The sequence below is a fragment of the Cetorhinus maximus genome, chromosome 6 (genome assembly GCF_964194155.1).
Source record: "Cetorhinus maximus chromosome 6, sCetMax3.hap1.1, whole genome shotgun sequence".
NCBI classification, from domain to species: Eukaryota; Metazoa; Chordata; class Chondrichthyes; order Lamniformes; family Cetorhinidae; genus Cetorhinus; species Cetorhinus maximus.
The window spans coordinates 118589758-118609867 of NC_135884.1; the positions used below are offsets into that span (position 1 = coordinate 118589758).

At 41.3% G+C, this 20110-nt stretch overlaps 2 protein-coding genes across 3 annotated transcripts in view; one reads left to right on the forward strand and one right to left on the reverse strand.

Annotated features, from left to right (window-relative positions):
* The window catches only part of LOC144682072 (protein C19orf12 homolog), a 140392-nt gene that overhangs the window by 110547 nt on the left and 9735 nt on the right, over positions 1 to 20110 (reverse strand). The gene's annotated exons all lie outside the window — the stretch shown is intronic.
* Positions 11 to 19761, forward strand: ccne1 (cyclin E1). Of its 2 annotated transcripts, XM_078544365.1 has the most exons (11): positions 11 to 604; positions 746 to 830; positions 920 to 979; positions 6886 to 7052; positions 7191 to 7326; positions 8286 to 8432; positions 8513 to 8608; positions 9355 to 9489; positions 15608 to 15719; positions 15799 to 15956; positions 16919 to 19643. In XM_078544365.1, the coding sequence occupies exons 1-11, from the start codon at positions 591 to 593 to the stop codon at positions 17057 to 17059; spliced, it is 1251 nt and encodes a 416-aa protein (XP_078400491.1). In that variant the 5' UTR covers positions 11 to 590; the 3' UTR covers positions 17060 to 19643. The 2 variants fall into 2 exon arrangements, with proteins under 2 accessions (XP_078400491.1, XP_078400492.1); XM_078544366.1 differs by lacking the exon at positions 8513 to 8608 and having other exon boundaries at positions 576 to 604; positions 16919 to 19761.

Sequence of the window (20110 nt, forward strand, 5' to 3'; positions counted from 1 at the left end):
TGGTGACCACTTCCCCCGGCAGAGAGAACGCGCGCTCGACTCCCGCCAGCGATTTAAAGGGAGCAGCGCAGGCGCAGTGAGGCGCGACAGCCCGGCTCTTTAGAGCGGCGCCGGGTAAGAGCGGGAGTTGGCTCGGGGGTAGAGGCTCACAGGGCATTAGCACCGACGAAGGTGAGACATAGAGAGGGAGGCACCAGGACCATAGAAGTGGGCACCGACAGGGGTACCTGGTGCTGAGCACCAGCTGACTATCTGCCAGCCCGAGCTGGCTGTGCCCACTCTCCCGGTTGAAGAGCCGGCAGCGGGTGGGCTCTGAGGGCGGCAGCGCGGCTCCCGGCTTCGGCCATCTTCGGCCGTGCGCCGAGAGGAGCGGCCACCACCACCTAGCCCCCTAGGCCGGGCTGGGACTGAGTGCTCTCCCCTCTTTCACCAGTGGTGTGACTGGGCCGGAGCAGCCTTCCCCATCCCGCGCCCAAACCTGAGGGCAGTACCTGTAAGTAGCAGCAACCTTGAGAAGCGACAGTAACTTACTGCAGCCCTGTCCCTTCTGAATTACAGGAGACCTTTACCCCACACAACCAACTCCGAAGATGCCCAGGAAAAGGTACATTTTAACTTGAGTTGAAGTAGTGAGTGTTGCTGGTTATAATTCACGATGGGGCTATCCCCAGAGACTCAATCTGAACAAGGTATTTCGCTATTATGATCATGTGTGTTTCTTTTAAACTTTTATTTCTTTTTTTAGTGAAATAATAGACCAGCCGACAAAGACCGAAGAAACCAAAGGGATTGTGCTGCGTTCCAGAAAGAGAAAAGCAAACGTTGCCATTGTGAGTTTAACCGCACATGAATGTGGCGTTGTGCATTAGCAAATTTCCTAAATCTCTTAAATTTGGTAATCCGTATTTTTTGATCGTAGTGTTTGCAAGACTTGGATGAAGTTACAGAAGTGCAGACAGCGAAACCATACGAAAAAGAGGTAATTAGACAGTCTCTTAATTGTTATTTAACCATGATTTTTACTATGTATGTATAGCACAGTTTGTTATAAAGCCAACTTTTTGTGCTGGTCGTGACTTGGGTTCAACATGTTGCCATTAACTGGATTTCAATGCAAAACATGGTTTACTTATTCCTAAATCCATCTGGACCTTGATCCTCCAGACTGTTTTTGGTCTTCGTGGGGCACTGAGTTGCCTATCATGGAGCCCGTGGGTCCAATATACCTGTACTAAAAATTACCATTGCTCCTGTGTAATTAAGTTCATGGAAAAATATTTTTCTAACCTCTATTTTCCATTCGCTCCGAAAAAAAATCCATGTGAATTTGGGGTTTATTACCTTAAGGTAGCAGTGGAGACTCTTTCACAAATCCAGAAACCTAGCAGTCTAAAATAGTATTGCCAATGGAACTTTCACCAGGGCTTCGTGGAAAAGGTAGATAAAGCTTAACAGACCATATGTGACTAATGGGCTGTATTTTGTTCACCCCAGATAAAGGCTTTTTTAAAAAAAAAAATCATGGGATGTGGGCATTGCTGGCTAGGTCAGCATTTATTGCCCTTGAAGGGGGTGGTGAGCTGCCGCCTTGAACCGTTGCAGTCCATGTGGTGTAGGTACATCCACAGTGCTGTTAGGGAGGGAGTTCCAGGATTTTGACTCAGCGACAGTGAAGGATGTCACAATGAAGGTGATATATTTCCAAGTCAGGATGGTGGGTGACTTGGAGGGGAACTTCCAGGTGGTGGTGTTCCTAGGCATCTGCTGCCTATATCCTTCTGGATGGTAGCGGTCGTGGGTTTGGAAGGTGCTGTCTAAGGAGGTTTGATGAGTTCCTGCAGTGCATCTTGTAGATGGTACATACTGCTGCCACTGTATATCGGTGTTGGAGGGAATGAATGTTTGTGAATGGAATCAAGGCAGAAAGTTTTAATTTTGCTTCACCTTGTTCTGTGCATTTTGGATCTGGCAATATTTTAACTTGTCCTTCAAATCGGCTCAGTCCATAAAACCTTCACCCAGTGACCTGTCACTGGTATAATGCCTAAACTAAGTCGCTAAAGTGACCGGAACAGTTAACCAGTGACTGGGTTGCTGTTGGTTCTTTGTATTAGTAACCATCTTATTTCAGGTAACATCAGATCTAGTTAAACATACAGTAATTTTGCAGAATTTTTCCTATATTTTTTAACCATAGTTTTCTCTTCACCCTGACCCTCTTCCCTAATTTTCTCTCCTAACCAAAGGCACTGAAGCATGGTTCCAACACTACCAGCCATCCTCAAGTAATCATTCTTCACATTATGAGCCTGGGTAGAAAGCTTCAGGATTGGGGTGGTGGTGTGGAGTGTTGATCTTGAAACATTGTTTGCAATACTATAAAAAGTAGCTCACCCAAATGCCAGAGTTGAGAATTGTTATTTGACTGCAGAGACATTACAGCTAAATCTGATCCTGTCAGCACGTTCTGAACATGAAATCAAAATCAAAGCTTAAACCTTGATCTTTTTCCAGCATTCAGGCATCAGCTTTAGGACTTTTCTGGTCCCTAAAGCTTAAGAGCAACTGAGTGTCACTGATTCAAGCTGCTGTCACTGAGACTATCCTAATGGCTGGCAGTAGAACTGCTATACTGGTTTTAAACAAGAGGGGTAAGGGATCAAGCTTGGGTAGAGGTAGCAATTCAAGGTGTAGAGTCAAGACAGGAGAGCAAAATAGTAATATGAGAAATGAGGGTCAGAGAATGGCAGGAAGGGACAGAGAAAAAGCCTAAGAATACAACAATAGTCAGGACTAGATTTTACAAAGGTAATAAGACGACAAAACTGAACGCTCTCTATCTGAATGCATGTAGGATTCATAACAAAGTAAATGAATTGATAGCCCACATTGAAGTAAATATGATCTGATAGCAATTATGGAGACGTGGCTGCAGAATGACAAAGATTGGGTCCTTAATATTGAGGGGTACATGACAATCAAGAAGAATAGGTAAAGATGGAGGGATAGCACTGTTAATCAAAGAGGTCATTGGTGCAATAGTTAGAGATGACCTTGGTTCAGGAGATCAGGGTGTAGAATTGATTTTGGTAGAGATGAGGACTATTGGGGGGAAAGTCATTAGGGGGCCTGTACACTACTCCCAATAACAGTAGCCACAGTGTAGGACAAAGTATTCGGGGGAAAATATTGTTGTGGAGAAGACCCACCACCTGTGGTTAACTAAAGAAGTTAAGGAAAGCCTACAACTCTGCAAAGATGAGTGGCAGGACAGATGATTGGACAGAATATAAAGAATGGCAGAGAATGCCTAAAAGGTTACTCAGGAGAAAGAAATTAAAGTATGAGAGGAAGCTAGCTAGAAATGTAAAAACAAATAGCAAGAGTTTCTACAGGTATTTGAAAAGGAAAAGAGGAAGTAAAGTGAGTGTTGGTCCTCTAGAGAGTGACAGTGGGGAGTTAATAGTAGATAATAAAGAAATGGCGGAAGAAATAAACAAATATTTTGCTTCTGTGTTTACTACAGAGGATATAAAAAACATTCCTGTATTAGCTGAAAATCAGGAGAAAGGAACTTGATGAAATTGAAATCACTAGGGAAATGGTACTGAGCAAATTGATGGCGCTGCGGGCTTGCAAGTCTCCGGGTCCCAATGGACTACATCCTAGGGACTAAAAAGAGGTGGCTAATGAGGTAGTCGATGTGCTGGTGTTAATTTTCCAAAATTCGCTAGATTCTGGAAACTTTCCATCAAATTGGAAAGTAGCAAATATAACCCCTCTATTCAAGAAGGGAGGGAGGCAGAAAACAGAAATTTATAGGCCAGCTAGCTTGACTTCTGTCATGGGGAAGTTATTAGAATCGATCATTAAGCAGGTTATAGCTGGGCACTTCGAAGAGCTCAAGACAATTGGGAAGAGTCAGCATAGTTTTGTGAAAGGAAAATCCTGTTTAACCAATTTATTGGAGTTTTTTGAAGGAGTAACATACGCAGTGGATAAAGGGGAGCCTGCAGATGTACTGTACTTGGATTTCCAGAAAGCATTTGATAGGGTGCCACATCAAAGATTATTACGGAAAATAAAAGCGCATGGTGTAGGGGATAACATATTAGTATGGATAGAAGATTGGCTGGCTGGCTGGCAGAAAGCAGAGAATATGCATAAATGGATCTTTTTCTGCTTAGCAGGATGTGATAAGTGGAGTCCCACAGGGGTCTGTACTGGGGCCTCAACTTTTTACGATTTACACCAATGACTTAGATGAGGGGAGTGAAGATATGGTAGCTAAATTTGCAGATGACACAAAGATAGGAAAGAATGTTGTGAAGAGGGCATGAGGAGGTTACAGATGGATATAAATAAGTTGAGTGAGTGGGCAAAGATCTGGAAAATGGAGTTTAATGTGGGAAAGTGTGAAGTTGTTCACTTTGGCAGGAAGAACAAAAAAGCAGAGTATTACTTAAATGGAGAACGGCTGCATAATTCTGAGGTGCAGAGGGACCTAGGTGTTCTAGTACATGAGTCACAAAAAGTTAGTATGCAGGTACAGCAAGTAATTAAGAAGGCTAATGGAATGCTATCCTTTATTACGAGAGGGATTGAACATAAAAGTAAGGATGTTATGCTTCAGTAGTGAAGTGAAGAAGTGGTAGCTAAATTTGCAGATGACACAAAGATAGGTAAGAAAGTATGTTGTGAAGGGCACTTGAGAGGGTTGCAGATAGATATAGATAGGTTGAGAATGGGCAAAGATCTGGCAAATGGAGTTGGGAAAATGTGAAGTTGTTCACTGGCAGGAAGAACAAAAAAGCAGTTATTTAAATGGAGAACGGCTGCATAATTCTGAGGTGCAGAGGGATCTAGGTGTTCTAGTACATGAGTCACAAAGTTAGTATGCAGGTACAGCAAGTAATTAAGAAGGCTAATGGAATGAGAGGGATTAAACATAAAAGTAAGGATGTTATGCTTCAGTTATACAGGGCATTGGTGAGACCACACCTCGAATACTGTGTGCAGTTTTGGTCTCCTTATTTAAGGAAAGATGTAAATGCATTGGAGGCGGTTCAGAGAAGGTTTACTAGATTGATACCTGGAATGAGTAGGTTGTCTTATGAGGAAAGGTTGCACAGACTGGGCTTGTTTCCACTAGAGTTTAGAAGAGTGAGGGTGATTTGATTGAAGTATACAAGATCCTGAATGGCCTTGACAAGGTAGACGTTCCTCTTGTGGGCAAGTCCAGAACTAGGGGGCACTGTTTTAAAATTAGGGGTCACCTTTTAGGACTGAGATGAGATTTTTTTTTTGGTTGTGTGAGTTTGGAACTCTGCCTGAGAAGGTGGTCGAGGTGGGGGTAATTATTTTTGAGGCAGAGGTAGATTGATTCCCTTGCCGCACAAGAATCTAAGGTAATCAGGGTTAGATGGGAATGTGGAAGTCGAAACACAAGATGATCAGCCATGATCTTACTGAATGGCAGAGCAGGCTCAAGGGGCAGAATGGTCTACTCCTGTTTATGTTCAGTCCCATTGCTGCAGCTGATCCAGAATCCCTTGAATGGTGTGTAATGGAACTTGACTACATCTAATTAATGGGCTGAGACTGGCCTAGGATACATGGCTTTTTAATAAGTATCATCTTTTGAAGTGCCATTTTGGATTGTGTGATTATAGGTGCAACATGTTCCTATTGAGGAAATGTATGTGATTTAAGTGTTGAATGTATTTGATAGTACAAAGTTAAGTTTTGACGAGGTTGGGATTAAGCCTGACAGAAACAATTAAGAACCTTCCTCCTTAATGGGGGTACCCCTTTTTAAAAAAAATATTGGAGGAGAATTTTTGTGGTCTATATATTAATGATTTAGACATGATCAAGAAGTTTGCAGAGGAGGATGGCTGCAGACTGCAGGAAGATATCAATGGACTGGTCAGGTGGACAGGAAAGTGACAAATGGAATTCAGCCCAGAGAAGTGTGAGGTGATGCATTTGGGGAGGTCATACAAGGCAAAGGATTACACAATAAATGGGAAGACACAAGTGTAGACGAAGTGAGGGACCTTGGAATGAATGTTCAGTTCCCTGGATAGGACAGGTTGATAAGGAGGTTAAGGCGGCATATGGAATCCTTTAATTTATTAGCTGAGGCATTGAATATAAGAGCAGGGAAGTTATGATGGAACTATATAAAAACATTGATTAGGCCACAACTTGAGTAATGTGCGCAGTTCTGGTCACCTCATTACAGAAAGGATCTAACTGTATTTGAGAGGGTACAGAGGAGATTTGTGGATGTTGCCGGGACTTGAAAATTGCAGCTATGAAGAAAGGTTGGATAGGCTGGGGTTGTCCTCCTTGGAACAGAGGAGGCTGAGAGGAAATTTGATTGAGATGTACAAAATTGAGGGCTGTGGATAGAGTGGATGGGAAGGGCCTATTTACTTGAGCAGAAAGGTCAATGACTAGAGGGCATAGATTTAAAGTGATTGGTAGAAAGATTAGAGGGAAGATGTGGAAAAATGTTTTCACCCAGAGGGTTATGGGGGTCTGGAACTCGCTGTCGGAAAGGGTAACAGAGGCAGAAACCTTCAACTCATTCAAAAGGTGTCCAGAAATGCAGCTCCCAACCTGCAGGGCTACGTATCAAATGCTAGAAAATAGGATTAGGCTGGTTGGCTCGTTTTTTCAGCCAGCTCAGACCACAGTGGGCCAAGTGGAGCCTCTCTGTGCTGTAAACATTCTATGATTGACCAAATTAACTGAGACTTTATAGCTGTGGCAGATCTGACTGTGCCAACATTTAAGCTGAATTCAAGCCTAGTCCTAGAAGTGAAATGACTAATAGTTATTTTTCTAATTTGTTTGCAAATTTGACTTTAATTGCAGGCTTGCTGGAATACTGTAACCAACTGTATAAGTCCATACAGACTGAATTCAACATTGCACAAAAATCCAGATGACATGGTTACATCAAATTCTACTAGTTATGTGGAGTACAGGTTCAAAAATGTCTTAGTCACTCCAACTAGAGCTTCATCATTACCAGTACTCTGGTAAGTATATTTACCCACACTATACTTTGTGCCTTGAATGTATATCAAGTGTGCAGTCTGAGCAGCCATTAACCAAAATGGCAAGAAAAAGGAGCTTTGTAGAGGTCGATCATGGTGATTTTTTTTTAATACAAACAGCTGGGGAAATTGTGATGAAGTATGGAATATTCTTCTGAAGAAGGAACAGGCGTACTTAAGAGACAAAGATGTTTTGCAAAAACATCCACTCTTGCAACCTAAGATGAGGACTATTCTTCTAGACTGGTTAATGGAGGTAAGAACTTTATTGAGAGTACTCATTCACTTATTCAACCTTTGCTGTACGGGTCATGGTTGGCTTTTTTATTAAACCAATATTTGAAATGTATGTTCCCCTGAAAGGCACTCCAATTCAAATGATAAAAGTGATTAAAACTTTTTCATGAGATATGAACTAAGTTACATTTCTTGTTGATTCTCAAGTTGCTGGACCACCAGCCTGAACTGCTTGTGGTGATGGTGCCAGTTAGGATTTTGATTTAGTGATGTCCAAGTCGGCTTGCAATCCAACAACAACTATAGGAACTGAAGTAGGCTATTCTTAATTACTTTGTGCGCTCATGCAATGATAGCAATCTGGGCTGACACTTCAGTGCAATACTACCATCTTGGATGGAAATGAGATACATGGCACTGTTCAAAGAGCAAGGGTTTTACAATCAATATTTATATCTCAATCAACATCACTAAAGCAGATTATCTGGTCACCAATAACATTGCTGTGAGACCTTCATGCACATTTCCCTACGTTACAACAGTGGCTGACTGCGCCTCAGGAATATTTGTAGGATGTTCCAAAAAAGCTGCAGGTAGTGAATGTTGCAATATTGTTCTTCTTATCCCCTTTCACATTACACTGGCCTCTTCTGCTAACTGTAGATTTATGTAACTGGTGAAAATCCCTTTTTGTCTAATGCTGTTTGTTATAATGCAGTATGTTGTGTGGAAGTTTGAATCAAGAGTGCCTAAGTTCCAATATCTATCTTGCAGTTGTAGTGAAACAGATCGACTTGGCCAGGCTGCTGCTTCATAAGAGAAACAACAGGTTTTTGTGGTGGAGTGCTCAAGTTGAGATTAGACCTGTCAAACATTGTATTATCGTAGCTTTGAAAACATTAGGTCTGATTTGGTTCTGTAGGAATGCCAGGAAAAATTATTTTGGCTAAATTGAAATTGACTATTTTCCTACTAAAGGTTTGCGAAGTCTACAAGCTACACAGAGAAACATTTTATTTAGCCCAGGACTTCTTCGATAGGTTTATGGCAACGCAGCAAAATGTCGTGAAGACACGATTGCAGCTCATTGGTATTTCGGCTTTATTTATTGCTGCGAAGCTAGAGGTAAGGGGACAATTGTACTCTACACTCCTGAATTCTATTTCCCATGCAGTTACAGTGCAATTAATAATAACTTTTTGCAGGAAATTTACCCGCCAAAGCTGCACCAGTTTGCCTATGTTACTGATGGAGCTTGCACAGAAGAAGAAATCCTCAACATGGAACTTGTTGTCCTGAAGGTACTTCATAATTGGCCATGTTCAAGTTCTCCCTGTTTTTAGTCTTAATTCTTCATAGGGTTGAATTAAAATGTATAGGATGGGTTGATAAACAGAATGAAGCTTCTATTCAGTAGTCTTGAATGGAAAGCAGATTGTGTGACTTCATCTGATTGGTACTGATTGCATTGGAGGCGATTCAGAGGAGGATTCACTAGATTGATTCCAGAGATGCGGGGCTTGTCTTATGAGGCGAGATTGAGCAGTTTAAGCCTATTCTCGCTAGAGTTTAGAAGGATGAGAGATCATCTAATTGTGGTGTAAAAGATGCTAAAGGGGATAGACAAAGTAGATGTGGAGCAGATGTTTCCCCTTGTGGGGCATTCTAGAATGAGGGGCCATAGTTTTAGGCTAAGGGGTGGTAGATTTAAATCAGAAATGAGGAGGAATTACTCTTCTCAAAGGGTCGTGAATCTATAGAATTCACTACCTCAGAGTGCAGTGGATGCCGGGATGCTGAATAAATTTGAGGAGATAGACAGATTTTTAATTAGTAACAGGTTGAAAGATTATGGGGAGAGGGCGGGAATTTGGAGTTGAGGCCGAAATGAGATCAGCCATGATCGTATTGAATGGCAGGGCAGGCTCGAGGGGCTGAATTGCCTACTCCTAGTTCTTATGTTATGTACTAAAATATTTTGCAGACCTTGTAGATTAATTGGGCTCAATTGTCAGATGATTAATCTTTTGTATTCATATTGTTCTAGGCTCTGAAGTGGAGTTTGTGCCCAATAACCATTGTGTCTTGGCTTAATATCTACATGCAAGTTGCATATTTGCAGGAAATCTATGAAATATTGATACCACAGTACCCTCAAGAAATGTTTGTTCAAGTAATGGAGGTAAATAATTTGACATTTTATTGCATTTTGATTTGATTTGGCTACTGTTTACAAAATGTATGTTTCTCCATTTGGTTTTGGCTCCTGGTGTTGCTCAGCAACAAGTCTAAGATTACAGTACAAATTAACTTTTTTCCTCGAGCTTGTGAAGTAGCATGTAATTACAAGAAATTCTGATTCTTGTGCTCTCAAACATGGGACAGGAGTGTGCCATTTAGCCCCTTAAGCCTCTTCCACCATTCAGAGAGACCATGGCTGATGTGTGACCTAGCCCCATATACCTTAATACATTTTTGATAAATTTATCAATCTAGCATCAATTGCTATTTGCAGATGAGTTCAAAAACTTCTATCACTCTAGAAGGGTTTCCAAATATCACTTTAGACAATGCCCCCTAGACTTATACACCCCAACCAGTGGGAATAGTTTCTATCAAAAACAAAAACAGAATTACCTGGAAAAACTCAGCAGGTCTGGCAGCATCGGCGGAGAAGAAATCAGTTAACGTTTCGAGCCTTCATGGCCCTTCGGCAGAACTGAAGCATAGTTAGAAGAAGGGAGAAATATAAATTGGTTTAAGGTGGGTGGGGGGTGGGGGAGAGACACATTGAGGGTGTGGTGATTGTGGAGATGAGCAGATAATCAAAAGATGTCACAGACAAAAGGGTCAAAGAGGTGTCGAAGGTGGTGACACCTATCAACCCTGTCTGTTCCCCTTAGGTTAAGGATTAATTTGATTGAAGTTTGTTATTAAATTACATGGAATAAAACCTTGGTTTGTAATTCTCCTTGTCATTTAAACCTTGAAATCCAGTTATTTTGGTAAATTTATGCTGCACTCCCTCCCTCAAAGGCCAATCTAATCTTCCTAAGGTGTGCCCAGAATTGAATACTCCAGCTGTGATCTAATTAAGGCTTTGTATAGTTGTAGCATAACTTCTACCTATTCGTGTTCTAGATATAAAGGCCAGCATTCCATTAGCCTTCATGATGATTTTTGGCCAGAACTCCCAAGTTTCTTTTTTACCGCCACGGTTTCTAGCTTTTCACTACTTTGAAAATTCCCTGTTCTATTTCTTTTTAGGTCCAAAGTGGATGACCTCCCGCTCCCTGCATTGAAATCCATTTTGCCACAGTTTTGCCCATTCGCTAAATCTGCCAATATCTCTTTAAAATTTATGCTTCCATCTGCACTGTTTACAATGCCAGTCACATGCCAGCAGCAAACCTGGATATCTGGCTTCCTATCGCTTTGCAAATGATGAGTAGTTCTCCAACATAAACCTTGCAGGACACCACTAGCTGCATCCTGCCAATTACAGTACCTGTCCATTATCCCTACTCTTGCCACTCGAGCAATTTCCACACTAGGTCAACAATTTTCCTGCAGTTCTTTTTAGCTTTAACTTGATCTAACTGTCTGAGGAACTTTATCAAATGCCTTCTGGAAATCTACATAAATTCCCCTGTCCACCGCTTTCAATTTTTTTTTGAAGAGATGACTAAATCAGGTCATCAGACATGACCTGACCTCTACAAATCATGCTGGCTCTCTGATTAACTGAGTTTTCAAAATATTCAGTCACTATCCTTAATCATAGACTCTGATAATTTCCTTGACAACATATTAAGTTAACTGGTTTTCCTCTGTCACTTTTCTTAAATAATGGAATGACATGCAGTTCTCTGATCATAAAATTCGGAAGGTTATAGTCAAGACATCTGCAATACTCTCACCACTTCTAAAACTCTGGATAGAAACCATCTGATCCTGGAGATGTGACTGTTTAGTGCCGTTACTTGGTTACATTAATTTTGGTGAGTCCTGTCCCTGATTTGGTTCTTTTCCTTGATGTCCATGCTGACCTCTTCCTCCTCCACTTCCTTTATCTTCAGTTTAAAGGGGCTCATTGTTCCTCACCACTCTTTCCTAATTGTGAAGTGTTCATTTTAATATCCCCTTGCACATTTCCTTTCATACTCTCCTCTGTTACCTTTTTTGCTCTATTTCTCTCCCAATTGCCATGACCTGTGCTTTTTTCCCCCCTAATTATTTTCTCTTGCCTCTTTTAGTTGTGACTGTTTTGACATGTAGAGCCCTTGCCCCTTGCAGGTATACACTGGTTCTGTATCACATTGAATTTTTTGACCGCCTTCCACAGATCTTGACTTTTTACCCTTAATAGAATATCCACAGTAAACAAGACATCTGTCTCATCACATAGCTAAGATTTAGGTAGTTTCACATTTCTCCCTATCAAACACTATTGAAAAATGTTCACGCGCAGTTAGGCTCATTACTAAATGTAATAAGATGTGCCTTCTTGTTGACTCTAGGACATATTGCTGCAGAAAACTATATTCCAGGTTCATACACACTACCCTTCTGACATTCTAATCTCATCCCAATCTATGAAAGTTACCTCTGCTACTCGTTTGTGTAATCTTTATAGATTCTATCCCTTCACAGCTACTAGCAGGGCTGATTCACAACTCCTATTAGTCTTAAATCCTTGTTCAATTTTTTAAATTTTACCCATAAAACCTCCAGTCTATGCTTACAACTTGTTGTATCCTCTCTTCATTTGAAGCGATTTCAGCATTAATCATTAAGACTTCACCTCCCCATCTACCATTTTGCATATTTCCCTGTTGACCATTATGACCTGGTGTGCCCAGGCTGTCTTGCAGCCAAGTCTCTGTAATGGCTACCATGTCATCCCCTCCAAGTCAAATTTGCAACGACAGTTCAATTTGTTCTTTTATATAATCACATGGAGTATAAAATGCTTATTTGGGCCACACACCATAACCTGTTCTTCTGCTCCAATTCTTTAGAGACATTTTCTCCTGGTTAATTTTTAAAAATATCTTTAGTTTTTCTTTTACCAATAGTGCCTAAAAGTGCAACTTGTCACTCTTGCTCAAGGTAAAGGGATGAGAATGTACTACCTCTTTTCTACCTGAGTCATCTCCTCCTTCGTCCAACCCCCATTTACTAATTTAAAGTCCTCGTGACATCCCTATTCTTTCCACTATAACCCTTGTCCCAGCCCCTGCCATTACTGGTACCAGTATCCCATGAAATACCATCCCCTATCTCCACCTCCCTAAACTGTGTATTCCTATGCCAAATACAAATTGGCAATAATCCAGAGATTATAACCCTTGAAGGTCTATTTAATTTCACTCCTAGTTCCTGGTACACTCTAAACAAGACCTCTTATCTGCTCTTCCCACTATGACAGTCTCCTTCCCCTTCTCAATATCCTTTATAAGCTGGTTCAAGGTATCCATTTCCCTGGCACCAGATAGGCAACATACACATGGGAATCTTGATCATGCTTGCAAAGGATACTATTCGTTCCCTAATTATTGAATTCCCTTACAACTACCAGATTACACTTTCCCTCTTCCTCCTTCTCTTCCTGCCTCTTCACTAGACCTTCAAGGGTTATAATCGCTGGATTATTGCTTCATCAATTACCTTCCTTTCATCATAAGGTCAAAAGTGGGGATATTCGCTGATTGCACAATGTTCAGCACCATTTGCATCTCCTCAGATACTGAAGCAGTCTGTATCCAAATGCAGCAGGACCTGGACAATATCCAGGCTTGGGCTGACAAGTGGCAAGTAACATTCGCACCACACAAGTGCCAGACAATGACCACCTCCAATTAGAGAGAATCCAACCATCACCCCTTGATGTTCAATGGCATTACCATAACTGAATCCCCATCATCAACATCCTGGGAATTACCATTGACCAAAAACTGAACTGGACTAGCCATATAAATACTGTGACTACAAGAGCAGGTCAGAGGCTAGGAATCCTGCGACAAGTAACTCACCTACTGACTCCCGAAAGCCTGTCCACCATCTACAAGGCACAAGTCAGGAGTGATGGAATACTCCCCACTTGCCTGGATGAGTGCAGCTCCCACGACACTGAAGAAGCTTGACACCGCCCAGGACAAAACAGTCCACTTGATTGGCACCACATCCACAAACATTCACTCCCTCCACCGCCAACGCACAGTAGCGTGTGCCATCTACACGATGCACTGCAGGAATTCACTAAGGCTCCTTCGACAGCATCTTCTAAACCCAAGACCACTACACCTAGAAGGACAAGGGCAGTAGATAGATGGGAACACCACCACCTGGAAGTTCTCCTCCAAGCCACTCACCATCCTGAGTTGGCAATATATCACGATTCCTTCACTGTTGCTGGGTCAAAATCCTGGAACTCCCTCCCTAACAGCACTCTGGGTGTACCTACACCACATGGACTGCAGTGGTTCAAGAGACAGCTTAGCACCGCCTTCTCAACGGTAATTAGGGATGGGCAATAAATGCTGGCCCAGCCAGTGAAGCCCACATTCTGTGAATGAATAAAAAAAAGTCTGCATTCTGGCTGTCCTTCAGTCTGTGCTTGTTGTCCTGAAGGATATTATGCCTGTTGCATAGGATCAGTTTTAGAAGATCTTTGTGCTTGTGCTCTCTTCCTCCTCCCACTCTGCACACTCCGTCACACCATCTGTTCAAAACCCGCATCCTCTTGATGTGATCAAAGTATCTGTTCTAGACTAGTCCCCCTTCCTTTGTGTCAGAATATCTCTAACTTGCACTCCAGCTCAATGGCTGAGCCAGAAATTCAAATCTACTGTAGATAGGAACAAAAAATCTGGAAATATTCAGCAGGTCAGGCATCTGTGGAAAGTGTTAACGTTTCGGGTTGATGACCTATCAGATCTACTGTAGTTGTTTGCTTGAGGCAGTCTCCTGTCCACTAACTAACTACTGCAGTACAGATACACAACCTGCTGCACCATACCTTACTCTGGATTATTTGTATCTACTCTAGCTATTCTTTCTTCTACATAGTAACTTGCAACAAAACACTGGACAAAATTTTTATATACGTATTGCCTCAAGCTTACATGAACACAAAGTACTGAATGCAAAAACAACACCTCTTTCCACCTCTGCACAAAATTTTCAACTTGTACATTCTCTTTGACTCTGGTTTAAACAGTGTAGCATAAAGTTAGGCATTTTTTCAATTGGAGAAATAAAGAGCCTTTCTGTTCTTCTGTAGTATATTGTTGAAAACCAATGATGGAAAAGGTTAGTCAAGAAATAGTGATGTGCACCAGTATTGGAAGAAAGGAAAAATGCCTAGTCATTATTGAATTTTTTAAAGTAATGCACTGAGCCAAGGCTTTAAGTAGGAAGAGAATGCATCTCTCCAGTTCCACCACACTATTGCAGGCCAAAAGCCTTGGCTCTGCAAGAAATGCTGGGCTCTGCCCACAATTCCATCCTAATTTCTCTTTGCCTAGTCTTTCATTATCCAGCCCAATCCAACCCCACTCCCTTCCACCAACTTCAGCAAACCTAAGCACAGGAATAGGATCAATGTATAGCTTTAAGTGCAATTTATATTTGGTGTTAAGAAAGGTGATGCCTGGTTTTTGTTTCATTTAGAGGTTTTTGAGAGCTGGGTGCTGGAAAGTCTGGGGCCCTGTTTGTACACATGCATCGTTAGTGAGGTTTCACAACCCTTCAAGTGAAGACATGGGTTACCAAGGGGTTAGTTTAGTTAGGTTTTTTTTTTAAAAGTAGAAAAACTGTACTGCAGCCTAGCAAACAGGGGTCCAGAGACACAGTGAAACAGAGCAGTCAGTTAGTGTGTGTATACCAGAGAGTGCAAGTAGAAGGTCTAATCTCTAAGAAATCCTGCAAGCCTGCTGGGGAACTGAGTTTAGGAAACTTGTGTGTTTTCTCTGAAGTTGAAGTAATAGTGAGTTTAGATTGTGGTTTTTGGGTGTCTGAGAGATACTAGCTGAAGGAAAGCAGCTAGTGAATGCTCAGCAGCCACCAGAAGAAAACTGTTTGAAACTGAGCTAACTCAAGCAAGAAACTTTGGTGTTGAGAAAGTGGTAAATCTTCACTGGGGTTTTGTCTGTAAAATGTTAGCATCAGCTAGGATCATAACAGCACAGTTAGATTACACTGTTCTGTGGGCTATATATTTGATACTCTATGCAACAACCAACCTATTCTATTCTATTATTAGCTAATTCTATAATGGTACCTCTTCCTATCTACAGCTATTGGATCTCTGTATCTTGGATCTCAAGTGTTTGGAGTTCACATATGGAGTTACAGCAGCTTCGGCTTTGTATCACTTTTCTTCTTGTGAATTAGTTCACAAAGTCTCAGGTAGAGTGATGTTTAAATCAAATGCAAATTTAATAACACGGTATAATTACTGCAATTAACAAACTTGTTTAATGCTTAGGATTTGAATGGAGTGAAATAGAAGGATGTGTGAAATGGATGGTTCCATTTGCTATGGCCTTGAGAGAAGTGGGAGGTATAAAACTCAAGAATTTGAAAGGTGTCTGTCCAGAGGATTTACACAATATACAGACACACTCTAACAGCTTATCGTTACTGGTAAGGTTCATTTTCTGTGGATACGGGACCATACACATACACCATTTAATTGGCTAAAAATGAGATGGAGTTATTTTGTAACCATTTAAGCTGGATTTTTGAATGTAATATTTAAACTTTTAAAACTAGTATTAGACTGGTTACTGTAACCCATTGCCTTTAGTAGATATCTCTGCAATTCCTTTTTGATTCCTCTTCTCCCACGCACAAGCTAAAGATGGTATCTCTTCTCACCGTCAATCTATTTATATTCTGGTTGTGGTGACCAGACTAGCTTTTCAAAGTCTCTAGAAGGTGGGAAAGAGTAGTGACTTGCTCTCCAGCCACCATATATCATTTCTATCTCACATTCTCAGATTGGTTCTTCTCAATCAAAAAGTTGTTGTAGCTGGGCCATTCAAGGAATCTTGGCCCTAACTTTGGCTCAGTGGTGGCATATGCATGTCTGAGTCAGAAGGATGCAGGTTCAAGTCCTACTCCAGACTGACACCTTTTGCAGTACTGAGTGCTCCACCGTCAGAGATGACAAGCTACTGAGACCAGTGACCGTAAGATCGCATGTCCCTGTGAAGAGCAGGGGATTCTTGTGTCCTGGCCAATGTTTATGTATCAATCGGCACCATTAAAAGATTGGTCATTGCTGTTTGAGACCTTGCTTGTCCAAATTGACCTTTGTTCCTACAATGGTGACTGCTTAATTGGTTGGAAAGTGCTTTGGGCCATCATAGTTATGAAAGATAACAAATGTAAGTCCATTGTAAGTTGCCTGAAAAACATGACTAGTAGTGCTATGTCTTTGCAGACTGAAGTCGTTCTCCTGGTTGATATTTCTTTGTGAATCTCCAAGTTCAATCAAACTCTCATCAACAGGAAATACTTGAAACTTTAATTCATTGCTCACTTGCCTTAGTTATGTGAATGGACTAATGTTTTGTTTTGTTTCATTTCACTTTTCTTATCAGGATAAAGCTCACATGAAGCAAGCACAACTTTTGGAACAGAGTAGATGTTCACCTGTACCTTCTGGAATTTTAACTCCACCACAAAGCAGTAAAAAACACAACTCTGGTGTGGGTCCTCATGAACAGCAACTACAACCCTGAAACTTGATGTGATCATGGGTGAATTTTTCACACCTAAAGGCATATTCTCAAATTCAGACAAGTTGGATTTGATTCACATGACCTACCATTGAATGCAGAAGATGGCTGTAATTGCATTCTTATATTGCCAGTGTCACTTAATTCTGGATGTTAGAGCTCTTTATCTTTGTTTTTAATACTGACCTTTTTAAACTGGTGGACTTTGCCAAGAACTCCAACCAAATAAGGAGTACTTTCCAAGTAATCCTGAATGCTGCTAAGGAGGGTGGCCCTCGGAAAAACGAACAGTAAGGTCACAAAGTATTGATTTATGAAATTGTTTGTACTTAAAGCTGCTGTTTATTTTAAATAAAAAGATACTGAGGATAGATCACTTCTGCATCTGCATTCTTGCCCTCCGTATAATACATGTCACTTAACTGAATTGGACCTATAACTTTTTTTTTGAAAGTACTATCCTGTTCTCTTTCCACACCCTTTTCAAAATTATCAGCACACTTGAGGCCAATCCTAAACTACTAAACACTTTTCCCTTTCCCCTCCATTCTCTAAACATATCTATTCTAATCTGCTGGATTCCATCCCCAACTACATTGACTTGGATGCATTATCCCTCCTTTGCAGCCTTCAAAGGTTGCCCATCCCATCTTGCAACAAATCTCCAGCAGTGTTTTATCCTCCCACCATCACCAAGATCTATCTTTGGTCCTCCTTTCCTTTTACATCTCTCCTGGCTGATATCATCCCTAGACAAGGTCATTTCCACATATGCTGATGACAGACAGTTTTACTATTTATCCTCAACTATCCATGTACTGAAAATAGGATGCTATTCATGAATTTGAGACTAAACACAGTAAACTATCCCTGTCTGCAGCCTTTGACAAAGTTAGCCGCACCATCTTCCAACAGGGTGGGACAGCACTCATCTTGTTCCATTCTTATCTATTCGGACATAACCAAAGGGTAACTTTCACACTAGTTGCCTCTGGAGTCCCCCACCGATCCAGCCTTGGCCACCTCTTACTACTTGTTATATGCTACCTCTTGGCAACATCTGAAAATATGACCAGTTCCACACATGACACACTCAGCTGTATCTCACCACAACCACTTCTCTCTCTCCATTCTCTTAATTTGTTTATTTTTGTCTGACATCCAGTACTGGATGAGGGAAAAAAAATCCTCTAGGCAAATGTTTGGAAGATGAAAGTTGTTGTTTTCGGTCCCTGTCACATTTCATTCCCTAGCTATTGATTCAAATCCTCTTGGTAGCAACTGTCTGAGACTGAACTGGACCATTCACAATGTTATTGTCTTTGACCAAGATGAGCTTTTGACCACCATCTATACTATCACGAAAGATTACCTACTTTCACTTCTAACATGGCTGCACAACTCATCTGAAAACTTCATCCATGCCTTTTACCTCTTGACTGTTCTGATGCCCTCCTGGCCAGCCCCCTATCTTCCAAAAACTCTACCCACATCACAGCAACTCTGAGTCACTTTCCAGGCCAGTGCTCACTGGCTCCTGGTCCAGCAATGCCTCCAATTTTAAAAATTATTATCCCTTAATGGTCATTTCTATCCCTTCCTCTTTCTGTAGCTTCTTGTCCTACAACCTAATTCTGGCCTCTTGTGTGCATCCCCTATTTTAATCACTCCTTAACCTGGCATCTGCTTTTAGTTTCCAAGGGCCTAAGCACCAACATCCACTCTAAACCCTCCCACCTCTTAAGCTAAAAGCACTATACAAATGCAAATTGTCAAACTACTTAGCCAACACTTGGATGAGTTATAATTGCCTCCAGCTAGACATCACTAAGTTACCATCCTTCAGCTCTCCCCCACCCTCCCAGGCACCATCTCTGACAGGATCAGAACCCTTTGCATACTTTTTTATAGCTGAAATTGAGCCTGTGTCCTCCATAACTAATGTCCATTTCTTAACCTCATCTGTCTCTGCCCAAATTCATATCTGTTGCTAAAAGCCTCTCACGCGCCCTGGTTGCCAGTCTATCATTCCAATATTCTTCTGGCTGTGCAATCATTTTACATATGTGATATTTAGTGGCTGATCTGTTCCCCTTGTCTTTACTTGATTAGTAGGAAAATATCCTCTGCAAAAGTGAGTAGACAACAAAATATGGCTCTTATTAGCAAGGGTGAAGAAAACAGCTGTGTAAAAGTGCCAAGTTTCTTATTCACTGCATCTGACGCTGACTTGAAGGTATCTTTGCACATGCACAGTTTTGCCCATCGATTAGGCATGTGATTTTAGTGGCAAGGGAAGTCAGGTTTATTTGTTTTAAATCAGCCACAGGCAGAAAGTAAATCTCAAGATCATCAAGCAGTAATCAGATGCCAGATTTGATCAATGATTAGGGATTAATCAATTGCAATGCTACAAAACATATAGAATAAGCCATTAAATAGCAGATATAGGTTTCGTAAGTAATTTTGAAAGAAATTGAGGAAAAATATTAAATAGATATTGAAATGTACAGTGTGTAAGTAAATACATGGAGTGTAGGAAACAAGATTGACAAGTTACAGGTGCAGATTGCCATGTGGAAATATGGTGTTGTGGCTATAAAGAGACCTGGCACCAAGGAGGGCAGGCCTGGGTATTAAATATTTCTGGATACAGGGTGTTCAGGAAAGGAGGGATGGCAGTACTGAATAAGAACAGTGCAGTGCTGGAAAAGGAGGACCCCGGAGGGGTTAGAGCTAAGAAACAAAAAAAAAGTGCAATCACATTACTCTGTGTATTTCATTGTCATTGATCTGGGCCAGATCCGAAGGCTGGCAAGCAAAATGGTATCTGAACAATGGACTGCCTTTAGAGAAGTGTGTGTTCAGGCACAGACAAAATGTATTCTCACCCCATTGTAGTTGGCATTCCTCCAGTTAATTATTCTTGCTGTGGATTGTTCCTTGTTCTTTTCCACAGCCATGCTAAACCTTATGACATAATGATCATTGTCCCCTGAATGCTTCCCTACTGACACTTGGCCCATCTCATTGACAAGAATCAGGTCTACTGGT